Below are 18623 nucleotides of genomic sequence, written 5' to 3'. Positions count from 1 at the left end.
GGGCCACGATTTGGATCCCTATCTGTTCAAATGCATAGTTCAGACTCCTGAACCATTTTTTTTGGAAGGTGGTGGTATGGGGAACTGAGGGAACCAAACCCTTGACCTTGGTGTTACAAGGTTGGCTCTAACCAGCTGAGCTAACCAGCCAGCCCTCCTAATTTGAAATTGTTACAACAAGGCAATATTACTCTCAAAATTAAAAAAAAAATCAAAAATTCAAATAGCCAATTTGAAGAAAATGTGACCTTAATGCATTCTAGGGACACAGAGATGAAAAAAATTTTTTTGGAGTATATTATCGCTGGCAAACAGGGATAACAAATTAGAATAAATATCTATTGCATTAGGGAGCACTGCAACTGCAATTGATACTAAGACAGATGTCATTTTTTATTTGTATGTTTTACCATAAGTTAATTTATGTGACTATTTTAACTTTTTTTTTTTTTTAACAGGAGAGATTTACAAATAGCATTTGGAAATCATGGAGCAATTAGGTTCTACTTTAACGGCAACTTATGCCCACCCTAGACCAACACCAACCAACTTCCTACCAGCCATCAGCACCATGGCATCGAGCTACAGGGACCGTTTCCCCCACTACAATCTGACCCATAGCTTGAGCCTTCCTTGGAGACCCAGCACCTACTACAGAGTAGCCTCCAACTCACCGAGCTTGGCCCCGTACTGCACCAGAGCTCAGAGAGTGTCTGAGAGTACCATGCTTCCCTTTGTTTCCAACAGAACCACTTTCTTCACAAGATACACTCCTGATGATTGGTACAGGTCCAATTTAACCAACTATAAAGAGTCCAGCACTTCCCGACATAATTCAGAGAGACTCAGAGTAGACACATCTCGCCTGATTCAAGACAAATATCAGCAAACAAGAAAAACCCAGGCAGACTGCACCCAAAATTTGGGAGAACGTGTCAATGACATAGGGTTTTGGAAATCTGAAATCATTCATGAGTTGGATGAAATGATTGGAGAGACAAATGCATTTACTGATGTTAAGAAAAGATTGGAGAGGGCTTTAATGGAGACGGAAGCTCCTCTTCAGGTGACTCCAGATTTTAGGAGAAAAGGCACTGCATTTTTATTAGTATAACCCACTGGTTGAGTTCCTGATGTTATTTATATATTGAATTAGGTTTCATTTTACCTGTAGAAGCCAACCCCCATCAGTAAACCTGTAATTGTAAATTTAGTAATGGCAAAATCATTGCCATTTTTACACATATTACAGAATAACCACATTAAGAAAGAATTCTGAATGCAATTCAAAGAAGGTTAATTAAAGGGATACCATTAGGACACATGATGTTTTAGGGGAAAATGCCTTTTTTTTAATCTTTGAAATAAGTTGCTTGATCACTGCTGTCCCTGGATTAAGATAAACAATATTTGAGGGGAAAAAAAATTGTTCTTTTAGTCCATTTCATGAAATCCCTCCTGTGTATATGTTATGAACCCTTTTTGGTGCACAGTGAAATTACCACTTGAGACCATTTCAGGAAATGGAATGAGTCTGATTAAGTAGAGAGATGGGGCTGGCCGGTCAGCTCACTCAGTAGAGCGTGGTGCTGATAACACCAAGGTCAAGGGTTCAGAGCCACATACTGGCCAGCTGCCAAAATAAATGAATAAATGAAATGGATAAATAAATAAATAATAAGATTGAAGTTAGGCCAGTTGCCATGGTAATGGAGGCAGCATTTTAGTTGGTTGTTGACCTCTGACCAGGCTCCTGAGTGGGTCCCATCACCTCTAATTCTCTGACCATGTGATGGGCCCTCCAACCCCATTCTGTCCTCCACCATCGGAAGAAGACATTCCATATTTGAAGATATGGAAATTATAGAAATTATTTTAGAAGTTGTATATATTTTGATGATCATATCTAGCACCATTTTTCTTCATGTTTGCATGACTTATTTCCTATCCCATGAGCATTTGCAGTAGGTCTTTACCATGACATCTGTGGTAGAAGAGTTTAGAGAATCAAAGAGCTGCAAGTCCGGTGGTTTGAGGAGTTTGTGGGGGACGCTTGTGCAATGTCACTTCAAATTACACCCCGTCCCAACTAAATGCAAACCCCACACAAATACACAAAACCCCCAGAAATCCCGAGAGAGGCTGATAATACATTCATGATACTGTTTCGGACTAATTCATCATGAATTGTTTAGAGTCAGAAAGACTTCTGCATCTTCTCTGAGCCCCAGCTCATTTTGAGGACTACTGGTTTATTTATAGCCCTTTCCGCCCCCCACTGCCTTCAAGGATTGAAAGTATTCTTAAAATGAGAGTCACTTACCCTTTTGCTTAATTTCCAGAGGTGATTCAGTTTCTTGGAATTCTTTTCAGTGATGACCACTTTCAGTGAGATGGTTCTAATTTGAATTTTTTTCTGCAGTTTTTGTCCAGATGTTCCTGTGTGTTTGAACATTTACTGTCAACACAGTATCAGAAGGTCCTGATTAAAATTTGAGTTAGTCACATAAACAGAAACATCTCAAAAGAGAAAATACAGATGATTAACTAATATAAGGAAAAATATTTAAACTTAGTAGTAAAGTACAAATTAAATCCATAAAGTAATCATCTTTGGCCTGTCACATTTGCAATAATGAAAACTCATAACACGTAGGGCTGGAAAAATAGCAGAAAGTGGGCACTTTCATATTATCATTAGTGAGGCTGTGGGTTGGCAGAAATTTCCTGGAAAGCAATTTGGTAGTATATGTTAAAATAATCAGTTTCCCTTGACCCACTAAGTTTTATCCTGGTAAATGTAAATTATACTATTAAAAGTTATTCACTCAAAGATTTTGTTCAATGATATCGTATCTGGATTGCAGTGTATGTACTGTTAAATTTTATGCTTTTAAAAAATTAAACATTACAGCAGTCCCATGTCTTTGAAAAAAGCATTTTAACAGCTATATAATGTTCTTTCATACATGATTTATTGTTAGCAATCTAAGCTGTTTTCCATTGGAGTCATTAACCTATTTTGTCTCAAAGAACATTTTATGGCTCGGGTCTATTATTTAATGTCATTTCCAAAAAGCATAATAAGAAATTGTAAGGACATTATAACGTTCATTTGTTAAAACAAACAAACAAAATGGTAAAAGGAGTACGGCTAAATCACATTTTCTACTTTTTAAAATATTTTCTCTTTAATGGATAAAGGCATGTTATTCTTATAATTAGCAAAACAATAAATGGCACTTTGAAAATAATCACTTGGGTTTGTGGTTACACTAATATTTTGATATCTTTAAAGATAATCATTCATTTCTTCCCCCCTCTTCTCAGTAGAAAATATTTGGAAACATCTCAAAGACTCTGTTTTGCATTATTAAACTATTCCTCTTGAAGAAACTAATGACAAGTCATGTTCTTAGATGCTCATTTGTGGTGATCAAGTGGATACCATCTGCTTTATTTTGTCAACTTTCCAAATTAGGAATATTTTCAAAATACTTGAAGAGCTAACTCTTAACCTTTTAACTAGCAGCAGAGATTATTTAGCTGTCATGGTCTTTTTCAGGCTAGATTTCCACAAAATGGTTTGAAGAGTTGGGAGTATCTAATGACTTATTTTTGAAACGAGTTATAAGAAATGCTTATCACTGACTGTAGTCAGTTTGTATTAATCCTTTCTATTGTTTGGGTATCTCAGGTAGCCCGAGAATGTCTATTTCATCGAGAGAAAAGAATGGGAATCGATCTAGTTCACGATGAAGCTGAAAAAGAACTGCTGACGGTAAATATGGGGGAAATGCTTCAAAAACAAGACGCTTAATTGTAAACGTGTGTTTTAATATGTGGAAATAAAAAAATGTTATAGAAAACCACTTATAAGTGAAGAGTTATCACATCCGATGTTTAAAGCATTTAGCAAAGATACATTTTTTCATGGTTACAGAAGTAATACATGTTCACTGAGAATTTGAAAAATACAGAAAAGAATAAAGAAAGGTAAAAATCACTTGAAGCTCTGTTAGGAAGAAATCACTGTTAATTTTGGTGTATTTCAGATTTTTTATTAATCATGCTTAGGTAGACATCACCCAGCTCACACAGTGACACACAGACATATCTTCAAGATTAGAATCATACTGTATTTGTAAATTTGAATAGCACTTCATCTATTTAAAATTATAATTGGAGTAATTTTTCCACATCATTAGCTATTCTTTTAAGATATTATTTTTAATGGTTAAGCAGTGTTCCACATGGGAAGGTGCTCTAATTTTTTAAAATCGATTCTCTCTTGTTGTATAGTTAGGTTGTTTCCCTGTCTCACCCCTTTTATTTTCTATTTTAATAACACTGCAGTGTACAAAAATATTATTATTAATAACTGTATGTACTTCTGATTATTTCCTTAGAATACACTTCAGGAAATATAACTGACATGTCAAAGGATAAATGCATTTGGAAAGCTTTTGATGTATAGCCAAATTGCCACCCAGAAACTTACAGTTCTATGTACTTTACTCTGCTGATTCTCCCACCACTCTCTCTTCCACCTTCCTCCAGTTAAATATGATTTAGTTCTAATTTCTCTGACCTCTGCTTCCTAGACTTTTTACTATAAGATCTCTGCCATTCCTTACGATCTAAGCTATCATGTGTCGAGGCCCTTCCCAATAACCTATCTTCAGCCCAGACACACTTTATTAAGTATTAGTTCTGCATCCCAAAGTGCCTGCCAAACATTTTTCTTACTTTGTTAATTCGTTTGTTTTTTACGTTCATATTCATGAAGCCTAAAAGTGAACTTTTCTTCTACCCTGATGCCTGCTCATCCTTTCTTTTGATGGTTCCGCTGCTCTCTCATCACCGTGGCTTGGCTTGCTGGCCCTTGTCTCCACTACCCCTTTAGACAGTTTGCAGCTCTCTTTTATAGCTGGTTATTGTGAAATTCCCAAATGCTTTCCCTTCACTGAGTTTTACTTGGATCTGTACTACACGTTACCACCATTTTCTTTCTTCTGCTGGAAACTCTTCCTTCCATGATTTCTACAGGAGAAAATCCATGAAGGCCTTCCATCGTCTGGCTCCCCTTAACCTCCCATCCGCACTTCCCTCCCCGAGTCACAGAATTTCTGCTGCACTGAATCCATCTTTTCTATCCCCAAACCAGCTTTGCAGGGTCCCACCTTTTTGCTTTTGTTTGATTGGTCCTTGGTGAGAAATGAGTTCTTGGTAAGAAAATAAGTATGATGAGTTAGCAACCAGGTCAACAGTATTTTTATCCTCATGTGTCCTCCAGGCTCCCCTTTAACATTGTCTTCAATGTTTTTCGGTGACCCATTACATTAGTGATGATTATCAGAAGTTTTTTCTTTGCTCTTTCCTTTCCTCTACTGTCTGGTTCTCTGAGAGAAATCTGAGTTGAAATTATATTCCCATTCAGGGCAACTTTGGATATTACATAGAGCACATGCAGTCTACTCTGCAAAAGCCACCATCCCTATTGCCACGCACCAGTGATTAGGAATAGGACATCCTGAATGAAATCACTTTGCAACAATGGGACCCTGCTCGCTATTTCTTCTTTCCAGCCTCTGATGAATCTTGCAAGTCTTAAAATAACCTGTCACCTCCTCTGTCGTCCTAAATGACTGGGAATTTACCAGCAACTATCCCTTGGCTTTTCGTTCTTACTGATCATGGGATGTTCTGTATTAAGTAAATTATAAGCCAATTCTAATAGCCTAATTTTATCAGTTTGCCCACAAACACACTGGTATTTCCAAGAAAAAAATTTTTTTAAAACTTGGCTGACTTTGGTGTTTCCATTGTTTTGTTGCACATCAGAATCACTTTGCAAAGGTTTTAAAAATATCAGTGACTGGGTTCTACACCCAGAGATTCTGATTCAAATCTGGAGTGGGGACTAGGCATTACTATTTTGAAAATATTCCCAAGATAATCTTAATGAACAGGCAGAGTTAAAAACAAGTGCCTCAGGCCGGCCCAGTGGCGCACTGGAGAGTGCGCCACTTGGGAGCGCGGCAGCGCTCCCGCTGAGGGTTCGGATCCCATGTGGAGACCGGTTCCCGCTCACTGGCTGAGCGCGGTGCGGGCGCAACACCGAGGGTTGCGATTCCGTTGCCGGTCCCCGGTACGGATGCAACACCGAGGGTTGCGATCCCGTTACCGGTCAGTAAAAAAGACAAAAAGGAAAAAAAAAAAAAAACAAGTGCCTCAAAAATAATGTTGAAGGAATTAAAGATGATCTAAATAAATGGACACACCATGTTCATGGATTGGAAGACTTAATTGTGTTTAGATGGCAATACTTTCCAACTTGATCCATAGATTCAACACAATTCCTGTCAACATCCCAGCTGACTTTTTTGTAGAAACTGACAAAATGATTCTAAGACCCATAAGAAAATTCAAGGGATGCAGAATAGCCAAAATAATATTGAAAGAGAAGAAATTTGGAGGACTCACACTTTGCAACTTCAAAACTTACTACAAAGCTACAATACCTAAGACAGGGTAGTACTCACATAAAGGTAGACATATAAGTCAATGGAACAGAATTTGGGAGTTGAGAAATGCACCCTCACATTTACAGTCAATCGATCTTCAAAAAGGGGGCCAAGACAATTCAATGGGAAAAGAGTAGTCTCTTCAACGAATGGTGCCTGGGCAATTGGATATCCATATGCAAAAGAATGAAGGTGGATTCCAACATCACAACATATGAAAAACTTAAGTCAAAATAGATCAAAGAACTAAATGTAAGAGCTAAAACTGTCAAACTCTTCAGAAAACACAGGCATAAATATTTGTGACATTGGAGTAGCCAATAGTTTCTTAGTTATGACATCAAAAGCACAAAACAAAAGCAAAAATAGGTAAACTGTATATCGACAGAGTTAAAAACTTGGTGCTTGAAAGAATGTTATCAACAAAGTGAAAAGAAAATCTTTGCAAATCATATATCTGGTAAGGGACTTGTATTTAGAATACATAAATAACTGTTAATACATTTTTTTGAAAGACAAATAACCCAATGAAAAAATGGGCACAGGATCTGAATAGACAGTTCTTCATGGTGGATATACAAATGGCCAATCGGCATGTGAAAAAATGTTCAACATCATTAATCATCGGAGAAATGTAAACCAAAATCACAATGAGATTGACTTCACACCCAGTAGGATGGCTAAAATACAGAAAATCAAAAATACAGAAAATACCAAGTGTTGGTGAGAATATAGAAGAATTGGTACCCTCACGCAGGGTGGTAGGCATGTACAGCGATGCAGCTGCTTTGGAAAATGGTTAAACAATGAGTGGCTCTATGTTCAAGTAATTCCACTCCTAGATATCTGCCCGAGAGAAGAGAAAATATACGCCCACACAAAAACTTGTACATGAATGCCTGTTGCAACATTATTTATAACAGCAAAAAGTGGGAACAATCCAAATGCCTATCAACTGGTGAATGGATAAGTAAAACGTATTATAGCCATAAATAGAACGTCATTTAGCCATAAAAAGAAATGAAGTGCCAATATGTGCAGTGACACGAAGAACCTTGAGAACACGCTGCTGAGAGAAAGGAGCTAGTCACGAAAGACCACATATGCTGTGATTCCATTTACATGAAATGTCTGGAACAGGGAAATCAATAGAGACTGAAAGTAGATTAGTGGTTGCCTAAGAGAAAGAGGCTTTGGGGGATTAGAAATTGGGGGTGACAATTAATGGGTGCATGATTTCTTTAGGAGGTAATGAAAATGTTCTAAACGTGGTTCTGGTGACAGTTATACAGCTCTGCGAATATACTAAAAACCACTGAATTGCAAATTCACTTTAAATAGGTGAATTATACGGCGTGTGAATTATATCTCAATAAAGCTGTTTTTCAAAACAAGAACCCTTGCTTTAGAGGTTTATACTTTCTAGGTTAGTAGCAAAGCTTGCTTGACCTCAGAAAACCATGACTCTGCAATTAGAGTAACGGTTATGAACTGAGGGGGTGCCTTGGTCATTGCCAATTAATTCAAGTGGTGAATGTATCCTGAAGCTTACTCAAGGTAGTGACATTAGCCTATTGTTTATTTTTAACTAAAATGAGTCACAATTTTTAGAATAACTAAATGAACATTAGCAAAGAGAAGACATAGCCTTGAAAGGCCCACTTTTGAAAAACATGGGCTCGATGAAATATTTTCTCATGAATTCTGTTGACTATTACATTCGAGCAGTGATATTCAACGAACTCTTGCAGAATGGCTTCTCTTGGGGAATCAATCATGGTACCAGCTTCTTGGAAGTTCCCAGACCATGCTTGCTAATTCCTTGGAACCCAGATGAACCTGCAGAGTCGTCTGCATGCAGATTGCCCTGGCCCCGCTCTGAGATGCAAGCTGGGACTGTGGCTCAGAATTCAGGCCGAGGTTCCGGGCCTGGCCCCAGCTGGCCAGTTTTCTACCCACAAGTGGCTTTTCCTTCCTTAGTGTTGCAGAAGCAGAAAGCAAAAGCACTTTAGCCTCAGGGTGATTGACAATGTGCAGGCAGCAAGTTCTAAAGATGTCCAGCCTGCTGCTGGAGAGACATTTCAGCATTTTAGCATAGCCCCTGCTCTGAGCTATAATAGAACCCTGATGCCAGCATGGAAAGGACACCTGGGTGGCTCTGACCACAGCAATAAGAATTGCCCTCCTCACCTAGGTTTCTGCCTCTAAACAGGCTGTGGGACCAGAGGCTTCTTGTAACCAGCCCTATTGGAAAGGGCAGTAGATTGGTCATCTTTGATGGTCTCCAGAGTGCTGAGAATGCAAATTTCTAATGAAAGGAAACACTTCTGTTTACCAAACTCAAGGATAAGTGGGAATGTGAGCATATTTGATGATGATTCCATCATTAAGTAGTACTGTATATAGAAACAAAGTGCCTGCTCCTGTAGGGGATAGTCACCATTAGCTAGGTTCAACCCAGAGCAGCAGTTTGATTTTCAGAGTTTGTTTTCTGTAGCCTGTTCCAACTGCTAGACTGTGGAAGTTTACCCACCTTCCAACAAATACAGCCTCAACCTACTGGGAGCAGAGTCTGAGGTTAATAATGATATCCAAGAAATGATTTTATATCCACAAATCAGGGTCAGGGTCCAAGGTCAGCACCTGTCCATGTCTGTGGTCAGAACTCAATGTTCTTGTGATATGGGCTACATTCCTCAGCTGAGAGTAAAGTGGAGCCCACGTCTTACATGAGGATTAAGTTCTCAAGTCATGCAGATCGCCCATGTTACAACGTTATAAGACCAAACACTTACTGAGCACTTCCCATCAGCTAGGCACATAATTATCTAGCCAACAGCCTAGAGAGGTGGGTATTATGAGTATTACTGTTAGCTTATAAATTGCCTTTGGTCACAGTTTAGCAAGTGGCCAGACTGATAAAAAATAAAATAAATAAAATTAGAACATATATGATGGGAAAGGACTGAATTTTATATATGTTAAGAACCCTTATAACAGTAAAAAAATAAACAACAGAAAAAGTAGACTAGCACATGAACAAATACAAACTCAATATTAGCCTGAGGTTTGCTGGGTTTTTGAGAGGGTGGTTCTGTCACACTGGCAGAGATTGAGAGGACTGCTTGGTGTGCAAGACACGGAAACACATGCTCATTCGTCGGTGCAAATGGGTACAGCTGTTCTGAAAGGCAATTTGGCTGCACTTATCAAAACTTTGGAAAAAGGCATACCCTTTGGTGGTGTCTAAATGTTTATTGATGTTGTTCATTAAAGTGTTGTTCAATGTCATGGGAAAATGTTTAAGTCTAAAATGCCACAAAATAGTCTGTATAGTATGATCACTTTTCACCTGAAAAAAAGATAACAATGATTATGTGCACTTTTAAATGCTTTGGTGCTATTTTGAGTTCCAAAATCTTCTAATGTAAATATAAATTTCAGAGGGAAGTAAATGTTGATTTAAAAATCTCTGATACAACATGCTATGGGATAGTGCAGACATCCTAGCAGCTCCAAACGCTAGGTTTGTGGTCAGGTGGAGAGGCATGGTTAACACAGGTGTTTGTATGGGGACAGGGGCAGGGCTGCAGCACAGCGGCAGGACAGGGGGAGGGCTGACTGCCCGAGGTGAAGTCAGCCCCCACGTTTGGACCAAAGAGCGGGGTCTGTTGGAGGTTATGTGCACTGCCAGAGACAAGTTCCTTTGGCTACGTTTTGTTCCTTCCCTGATTTCCTTTGTCTTGGAAGATAGTCCATTACAGAAGAAGCCATGATTTAAATTTGACCTTGCACATGGACAGAATTTTGGTATTTTTTTTTTTTACTGTTTCAATTAAAAACAAAGATAAAAAGAGAGAAAAATCCTGAAATTTTAACCATTTGCCAACTTGTTCCATTATACAATTTCCCTATACCTTATAATATTTAGTCTAATATTTAGATTGCAGTATCATGGGCATATAGGTAAATAACATTGTTTTCTTGTTTAACTTCCCAATTTTTCAAGAAACAAAGTTCATCTTCACTGATGTTTTGTTATATTGCTGACTTTGGACGTTATACTCAATAATGAAAACATTAATGTGTTTTTTTCTTTTCAACTGAGTAGGAAGTTGATGTTATTCTGTGTTGTCAAGAAAGAATGAAGCTGCATTTGGATAAGGCTATCGCCCAACTTGCGTAAGAGCTTTACCTCTGTATACAATTTGAAACTGAACTATACTTTCATGCCTCCCGTGCAAATTTCTCTTAGCTTTTATAAGGACACACACGGGCACACGCACATATTTTCATTCAAAGGTTAAGATGAATACTTGGGATACTTGCTTTAACTTTTTATTTAAATAAATAACTGAGATGCTGTGGTAAGGATTTCCACCCTCACTTGGAGTATGGCCAAGACATCTTTTGGCTCAAAAGACTTATTTTTTGATAAGAGATTGCCTTGTATATGTTCATCCCTAAGAGTTGGAAAAGTAATGAGTTGTAGCTCGATTATATGTTTATTTTTCATACTTCCTTAAAGACCCAGCCTCCCCTCATTACACCTCTGTAGCATTTACTGCATCCCACTGCCCTGTAATTGTTTACCCACCCTACTCCCCATGAGAATATGAATTCCTCAAGGGCATTGGCTTTCTTTTCTTGGCAATATTTATGTTGGGGGAGAGGGGACCAGTAAAGAGACAGAATAATAATAATAAAAAAAAGGTCTTAAGCAATGATAAGAGCTGTAAGCATAGAAAAAGGATTGGCTTAGCCTACTGCCTAACATGAACAGAAAGATCAATGTACGTTTGGTTATTGCCCTAAGAGGAAGCAGTGTCGAATATGGCACCCCAAATGATTGGTGGTATGCTTATATTAATATCAAAGATAATGTGTGGTACACCCTAAGGAATGAGTGATATAAAAGTATTGTATTGCTTGTAAGTCTGCCCACTCTGCATCAGAATCAATACTGTGAAGCCTGGTTAGGTTTGCATGCTGAGATCTCTCAAGCTGTGATCAGAAGAGTCTTTAATTCAGAAATTTGTGGGCCAGCCCCGTGGCTCACTCGGGAGAGTGCGGCGCTGGTAGTGCCCAGGCAGAGGCCGTGGGTTCGGATCCTATATAGGGATGGCCGGTGCGCTCACTGGCTGAGTGTGGTGCGGACCACACCATGCCGAGGGTTGTGATCCCCTTACCGGTCAAAAAAAAAAAAAAAAAAAGAAATTGGTGAGGACAGGAAAAAAGATTAGTGGAGGATGACTGATTGTACATGGTTTGCCTAACTGTGCAGTTTACTTTAGTTATATATTCGAGGTAGGGCAGTGCAATAGGAATTCCTGAGTTTTGCTCCCTAGGAATTGCAGAAACACAATTTAGTGTGGTTCAGAGTACGGTTTCTGTTCCGTTTTCTTCTGGTCCAGTTCCTAATCCTCATTTTCTTTCATGATCTAAAGTCTGTTGGTGTCCACCTTTGGTGTCCTTGTCTCTTCTTGGTCTAGATCATTCCTCCGGGAGCAGCTCATCTTCATGTCGATCCCTTTTACAAGCTGCCTCGTTCCTGGCTGTATCGCAGGCCTTTGCAGAAAGTTCTGTCTGTGTGTGTGCACTTGTCTGGAATTTTTGTTGGTGATCCTTTAAGAAGCGTGGTTTTCCTTTAATATACAGTGGGCAAATGCCCACCTTGTTTGCTGGGACAAGCAAATTCTCCAGGATTTGTGGAAGGCCACTACGCTCTGTCCAATGAAGGTGATGGGAAGAGGGTTTTCAACTCCGCTTGCCTGGGAAGCAACAATGAAGTCTTCAGTTGGGATCTCAGCTGCAAATGGAATCTCATTAGGCCCCAACATGGCAGTCAAGATTCTTCCTGTCTTTGGCTATAGGACAGATTGATGGGGTCCTGCATCAAATGCCTCACAAAGGGGACTCTAAGGACAGGGCGTCCAGCCAGCCCCTCCCCCCTCAAGGGTGTCAGCCTTGAGAGAGGAAGCCTGTGGGCATCAGCCCCAAAGTTTCAGCATGATGACCTAGGGCAAGGGGCTGAGCACAGAAGCAGTGAGGCGAAGCATGTCTTCGTGGCTCACCCTTGGCATGTGCTGCCACTAGAGTTCACATGAAGTGGATCACTTGCGTGCTGCTACCCCATTCCCGCTTTACAAATTTAAAAAAAATTAGCTCTGCTAGGCCATGTGATTTGCCTGGGAACACGGTCCAAGTTGAAGGGAACCTGCAGCTAGAATGAGTTCATTCAATTTGATGCAATCTTTACTGAGTGGCTCCTCTAAGCCAAGACCATTTTTAGGTGTTGGGAATACAGAAATGATTAGGATCATTCAGTCGTCCTGCCTTTTCAAATACTGTCTGTGTGCAAATGATTCCCAACTTTTTATTTCTAGCATAGACCTCTCCCAAATTCCAACAACCTACTTGGTATCTCCACTTGAATGTTTAATGAACACTTGAGCTTAGTGTGTCAACACCTTCTGTCTTCTCCCCTAGCCGCCCCCCCCTCAGCCTCCCCCCTCAGTCGATGGAATTCCATTACTCCTATGACTCGGACTAAGCTCTTTGTTCTCACTAATGTCCGGTCTCATAGAAGGTTTTCTTGGTTCTATCTTTAAAACATATCTAGAATCCGAGCACATCTTCCCTCCCTCACTGCTACCCGCTTGACCCAAGCCACTGTCATCTCACACCTGAGCATGACCTCACCTGCAATGGTCTCCTGAGGGGTCTCCCTGCCCCCTGGAGACTCTGCTCAGCCCAGCATCAGAATGATCCTTGTAAATTGTAAGTCAGTTGTCTCCATTTTCACCCCCAGGACAACCCAACTCCTTCCAATGTGCAGCAGGCCCTGCGTGATCTCGTCCTCCCTTTTTCAAGTCGTTGCTCAGTGTCACCTGTGGAGACCTATCCTGACCATCCTATTTAAAATCACAACTCGCACTCCTGGCCTTCTTTTCCTTGCTGTAATTTTTGCATCGCTCCTCTAACCACATAAACTGCCTGTTCATTACATCATCTGCTCCTCCCGGTAGAACGTGAGCTCCTCAGAGAAGAGATATTTGTTGTGTGTGTGGATGCAGCCCAGGCTCGCAGAACGGTGCCTGGCGTAGAGCTGGCACTCAGTAGTTATTTGTTGAGTGAACTATTCCATGAGTAACGATGTAGTCATCTGTCACCCATGCCCGCACCTTGGGCCTGTCTCTTTGGTTGTGAGCTGTGAGTCCCCTGTCTGCCCGGCACGGTAGGGAAGACCTTGCATCTCAGAGCTCATCAAGTCCTTCCCAGCACAGGAGCCCGCGTGGGCCACCCACTCCTGGTCTCTGCTCAAGCATTCTCTAACTCCTGCCCTGGAGGTTGACTTTGACCTTTGGTTTATATCTCCTGGCAAACTTCCCATCCCTTGTGTGACCACAAGCAGGTCACCAAGGGATGGAGGAAGGGTCGGCTATACCTGCCTCCTAATTTCCTGGGGAATTATACTCTAAGAATGGAGGAGAAGAGGGTGAGGATGTAGAAGAGGAAAAGGAAGACGGAAAGGAAGGTACAGCTAAGGACAGGTTACTTTACACCTGGGTCCTGCCTGGAGCAGTCCGGGTGTGCACGGAAGGTGGGCCCCGGGACCCCTGTTTATCTACACCTGCCCATGCAAGGGGACATGTGGACAGGGCAGGAGTAGGGTTCTAATGACTCAAATGTGTGGATGGCTCCAGAGGATGCTCCTTTTGGTTGAGAAGTTGAGCCCTGCATGAAGGGGGAGAGATCGGGAGAGCAAGACTGAGAGGGTCCCAGCATAGAAGGGCAGTCAGCGTCCCTGTAGGAAATTGTCACCTGAATGTGAAGCTCCATTCCCCTCCTCTGTCTTATAGAGCTAACAGAGCTACCCAGCACGAGCTGGAGAAGGACTTGAGTGACAAGCAGATGGCTTACCGGATCGACGACAAATGTCACCACCTGCGCAACACTTCAGAAGGCATCAGCTACTTCTGTGGCGTGGAGAGGGTCGATGCGACGTAAGTCAGGCACACGCCACTTGTACGATCTTGACGTCACTTAATGTTTCTCTCTCAAAGTGACGCAGCTGACAGCTTAAAACAGACAGTGTGGAGTGGGTGAGACACCGGCTTCGGACAGCTAAGCAAGGGTGCTCTGCGGTCAGGCCTCCACGACTGTGTCCTGTGTTCTTCTATAAAAGAATTTTTGTTGTTTATTTTTCTTACTATGAAAATAACCACACTTGATGCAGAGAACCTAGAAAAACACAGACGAGCACAAAGAAAATCACATGTCGCCAGTGTATTAGATGTCCTGGACTCTGGGATACAGGCTGGAAAACAGTTTCATGTCTGTCTTACCACGGCTTGTTGAACCCGCCGGGCCCCTGGGTGCAGTCTTGGGCAGGGCTCTTGGTCTTTTCCAGCCACTCCCTTTAATAAAATTAACCCGATGGAGGTGAAATTCACATACTGTGAAGATGTACCCAGTTTAAAAGTGCATTTTGATGGGTTTTGACAGATTTGTATGCCTATGTGACCATGATCACAGTCAAGATATAGAATATTTTCATCACTCCAAAAAGTTCCCTTGTACTACTCCTCGCAGTCATGTCCCGTCCCATTTTTAAAGTGCCCCCCAAGTGCATTCTCTCCTGTGGGGCTGCTCAACCCCAAAGCAGCCCCCTCACTGGGCTCTCCTGTGAGAAGCACAGTGCCAGTTACCAACCTGGACTTGTAAATTCTTCAGGTGTGAATCAGATTCAGACAGTATGTCCTAAGTGGTCCCTGTGAAATGCCTCTTACTTGGCTTGAGGTGAGCAGGAAGCATCTTCCTTTCCTCCTTTTGGGCGGGAGGTGGGCTGGGATCAACCCACACACTCTGACCACTTAGCCCTTTAAAAGCCTTTCTCTATTTCCAGTGGGAGTGCTTAGCCATCTCTTATAGAATGTCGGGGGACAGAGCATCTAGGGTGGTATTCTGGGTTATCAAAGCCTGAGCTAAAACCTCTAGTCAATAGTAAGCCATTTAATATCTCATTACACCAACAAGCAAAACACCACTCCTAAGCCCACCACGTAGACTCTCGGTGTCAACAATTTGCGATTAGTTCCTCTAATATTCTTCCACACATGCGAAGGTACTTCAAAACGTTCACAAAAGATTCGTGTTCTCAAAAAAAAAAAAAAAAAAAAAAAAAAGGGCTTGGCCCGGTGGCGGATTGGAGAGTGCGCCACTTGGGAGTGCAGTGGCGCTCCCGCTGAGGGTTCGGATCCCATGTGGTGATCGGTTCCTGCTCACTGGCTGAGCGCGGTGCGGACGCAACACCGAGGGTTGCGATCCTGTTGCCGGTCCCCAGTACGGGCGCGACACCGAGGGTTGCGATCCCGTTACCGGTCAGTAAAAAAAGACAAAAAGAAAAATAAAAAAAAGATTCGTGTTCTCTTTTAATTCTATTTTTCCACAATTTTTTTGAAGAACCCTCGTCTAGATACAGATTTTTATTTTTATTTTTATTTTATTATTATTATTATTTTTTTTTTCCCTTTTTGTCTCTTTTTTCATGTCCGGCAACGGATCGCAACCCTCAGTGTCGCGCCTGCACTGGACCGGGACCGGCAACGGGATCGCAACCCTCGGTGTCACGCCTGCACCTCGGTCAGCCAGTGAGCGGGAACCGGTCTGTACGTGGGATCCGAACCCTCGGCGGGAGTGCCGCCGCGCTCCCAAGCGGCGCACTAGCGCTGTGCGCCACCGGGCTGGCCCCGAGATTTGTATTTTTAAATAATGTTATTACACACATATTCTTTGTGTAGGCTAATTTTTCACTTCCTGATATATTAATAACATTGTTTGTGCAATAGATATTCTCCTGCAGCACCAGTGTGTGTGCTCTGTGGATTCCTTTTTTGAAGGTACCCTCATTCATTCAAACTTTTCTTTACTTTTGAACATTCAGGTTGTTTCTGATTTCCAAGGGATTGACATAAATATTGCTGAAATGAGTTATCTTCGCATACATGTCTATGGGTACTTTATGTCCTTAGACCATACACCTCTGGAAGTGGGATTTCTGGGCTGTGCACACCTGAATGAAATTCTCCTGGTTTGCATTGCCTCGTTGCTCTCCAGCAAGTCTGCACCTACTCAGCCTCCCCACCTGCAGGATGTGAGACTGTCTGTTCTAAACACCCCCGCCAGCGCTGCAAATTATCCCTCTCTTAACTCTGCTGTTCCGACTAGGGGGTCTTCTTATGTTGTTGTTTTCATTAGTACCTCTTTGATTACTCCCAAGGTTGAACGTTTTTTCATATGCTTAGTATTATTATTATTATAACACATTTCATTAATCATCTCCTTCCTGCACCTCCCCCCCAACTGTCAGAAGAGTTAGTTTATGGCTTTGGAGTTATAGACAATTGGTTAGTGGTAAAATAAGGAACAATTAAGAAACATTTAAGATAAATTTTTCTCTGATATTTACATTTTTGTCAATGAAGCTTGCATCGGTGACTTGGGGACTTTCCCTTTCTCAGGACAAGTGGTTGTCTACACACCATCTGGGCTGATTCCTCATTGTTAACTTTGATTGATTCTACTTCCCTTTTTCAGGGTCTCGGTGCCTGAGTCCTGGGCCAAATTTACGGATGACAATATTCTCCACTCCCAGAGTGAACGGGCAGCCTCTGCCAAGCTAAGAGATGACATTGAAAACCTCTTGGTTGTGACTGCCAATGAGATGTGGAACCAGTTCAACAAAGTGAATGTGGCTTTCACCAATCGCATTGCTGAGACTGCAGATGCTAAGAATAAGATCCAGATTCACTTAGCGAAGGTAAATCAACCACTGGTGGTGGCTCTCAGCTGACCAGACAGAGCAGGGTGCTCTGGGACCACAAATCTCTCACCGCTCCCAGAGACACACCCCGAGGCGCGTGGCCTCCTCACCATACAGAGTAAGAAAATTTAAAAACAGTACAAAGCATACCATTTATTTCAGTCGGGCAGCCAGGTGTCAAAATGAAATTGGAATCCACTGGTGTTTGGAGCACAAAAAGTGCACTGTGGAATGAAAGGTTCTTAGTATTTAATAGAAACAAAAACATTATTATTAAAGTTTAATGAATTGCTGTATATAACTAGGAAGTGGATTTATTATTAGGACATATGGTAGGAATGTTTTCTGTTAAGTTATTTCAGGCCCTTTTTCTGGAAAACAAAACCACATACAGGAAACTATTAGGTAGTTCAAAGTGTTTCTGATATTGAAATTTTTTAAGTGCTCTAAGCCTAAACGTTTTACCATGACAATAAATGAAAGATTCAAGCAGAATTTGTATGTTTTAAGATAAACAAGAAGCCCTTCCTTAGCATGAGTCTTGTAACTCTTGGTGTTTCTGTGGATTATGCTGCATGCAGTTTTCCGTTTCTTTCTTTGAAGAGCCTTGCGTTGTCAATCACGTTGATTTAAGGTGGTATTACCTTAGATCCCAGGCTGCAGTGATTTACCTTTCCTTCTTGTGGTGCCTTCTTCGGGCCGCCCGTAACTATTAGTGTGCTGCATGCTGTGAAGGGCAGAGAGAAGCATGAAATGTGGCTTTTGTTCCCAGGGAGCTTACGTTTGTAGAGAAGAGATGCACACATATGGAAAGCTCATGATCGGTTAATAACAATAGGAAATTACGAAGGACAATTGCCAAGTAACAAATACAGAAAGTGTTTTCTGGGTTTGGAGGGAGAAGTGAGCATTCTAGGTGGGGCGACATCTTGAACAAAGCTTGGAGGTAGCAAGTGAGAGGCTGAGTTCAGGTCTACGGAGAGACCAGGGTGGCTGGCGTGGACTGTTTTCATCCTGGGAGAGAAACTTGGGAAGTGGGTTGGAGCTGGACTGTAGAAGACATTGCTGGGAAAGTTAGTGGGGTCAGATGCTCTCCACTGGGCAGTACAAAGCCATTTGGAAGGCCTTTTAGAAGACTGAAGTGACAGAGCTCCTTTGTCAACAGATTTTTATTTACTACTGTGTTAGCTTGCTAGCACTGCCATACACGAAGTACTGCAGACTGGGTGGCTTAAACAGCAGAAATTAATTTTCTCACAGTTCTGGAGGCT

At 41.5% G+C, this 18623-nt stretch overlaps 1 protein-coding gene across 1 annotated transcript in view; it reads left to right on the top strand.

The window, feature by feature from the left end:
* Positions 1-487: 487 nt before the first annotated feature.
* Positions 488-18623, top strand: part of TEKT3 (tektin 3) — a 28681-nt gene continuing 10545 nt past the window's right edge. Inside the window, exons 1-5 of the mRNA XM_008590405.1 lie at positions 488-1066; positions 3698-3781; positions 10639-10709; positions 14390-14533; positions 17127-17349. Coding sequence (XP_008588627.1) covers positions 488-1066; positions 3698-3781; positions 10639-10709; positions 14390-14533; positions 17127-17349 — 1101 coding nt within the window. The remainder of the gene's footprint in view (positions 1067-3697; positions 3782-10638; positions 10710-14389; positions 14534-17126; positions 17350-18623) is intronic.

Source organism: Galeopterus variegatus, unplaced genomic scaffold (genome assembly GCF_000696425.1).
Source record: "Galeopterus variegatus unplaced genomic scaffold, G_variegatus-3.0.2 Scaffold6069, whole genome shotgun sequence".
Classification (NCBI taxonomy): Eukaryota; Metazoa; Chordata; class Mammalia; order Dermoptera; family Cynocephalidae; genus Galeopterus; species Galeopterus variegatus.
This window is presented reverse-complemented; position numbering and strand designations above follow the sequence as displayed.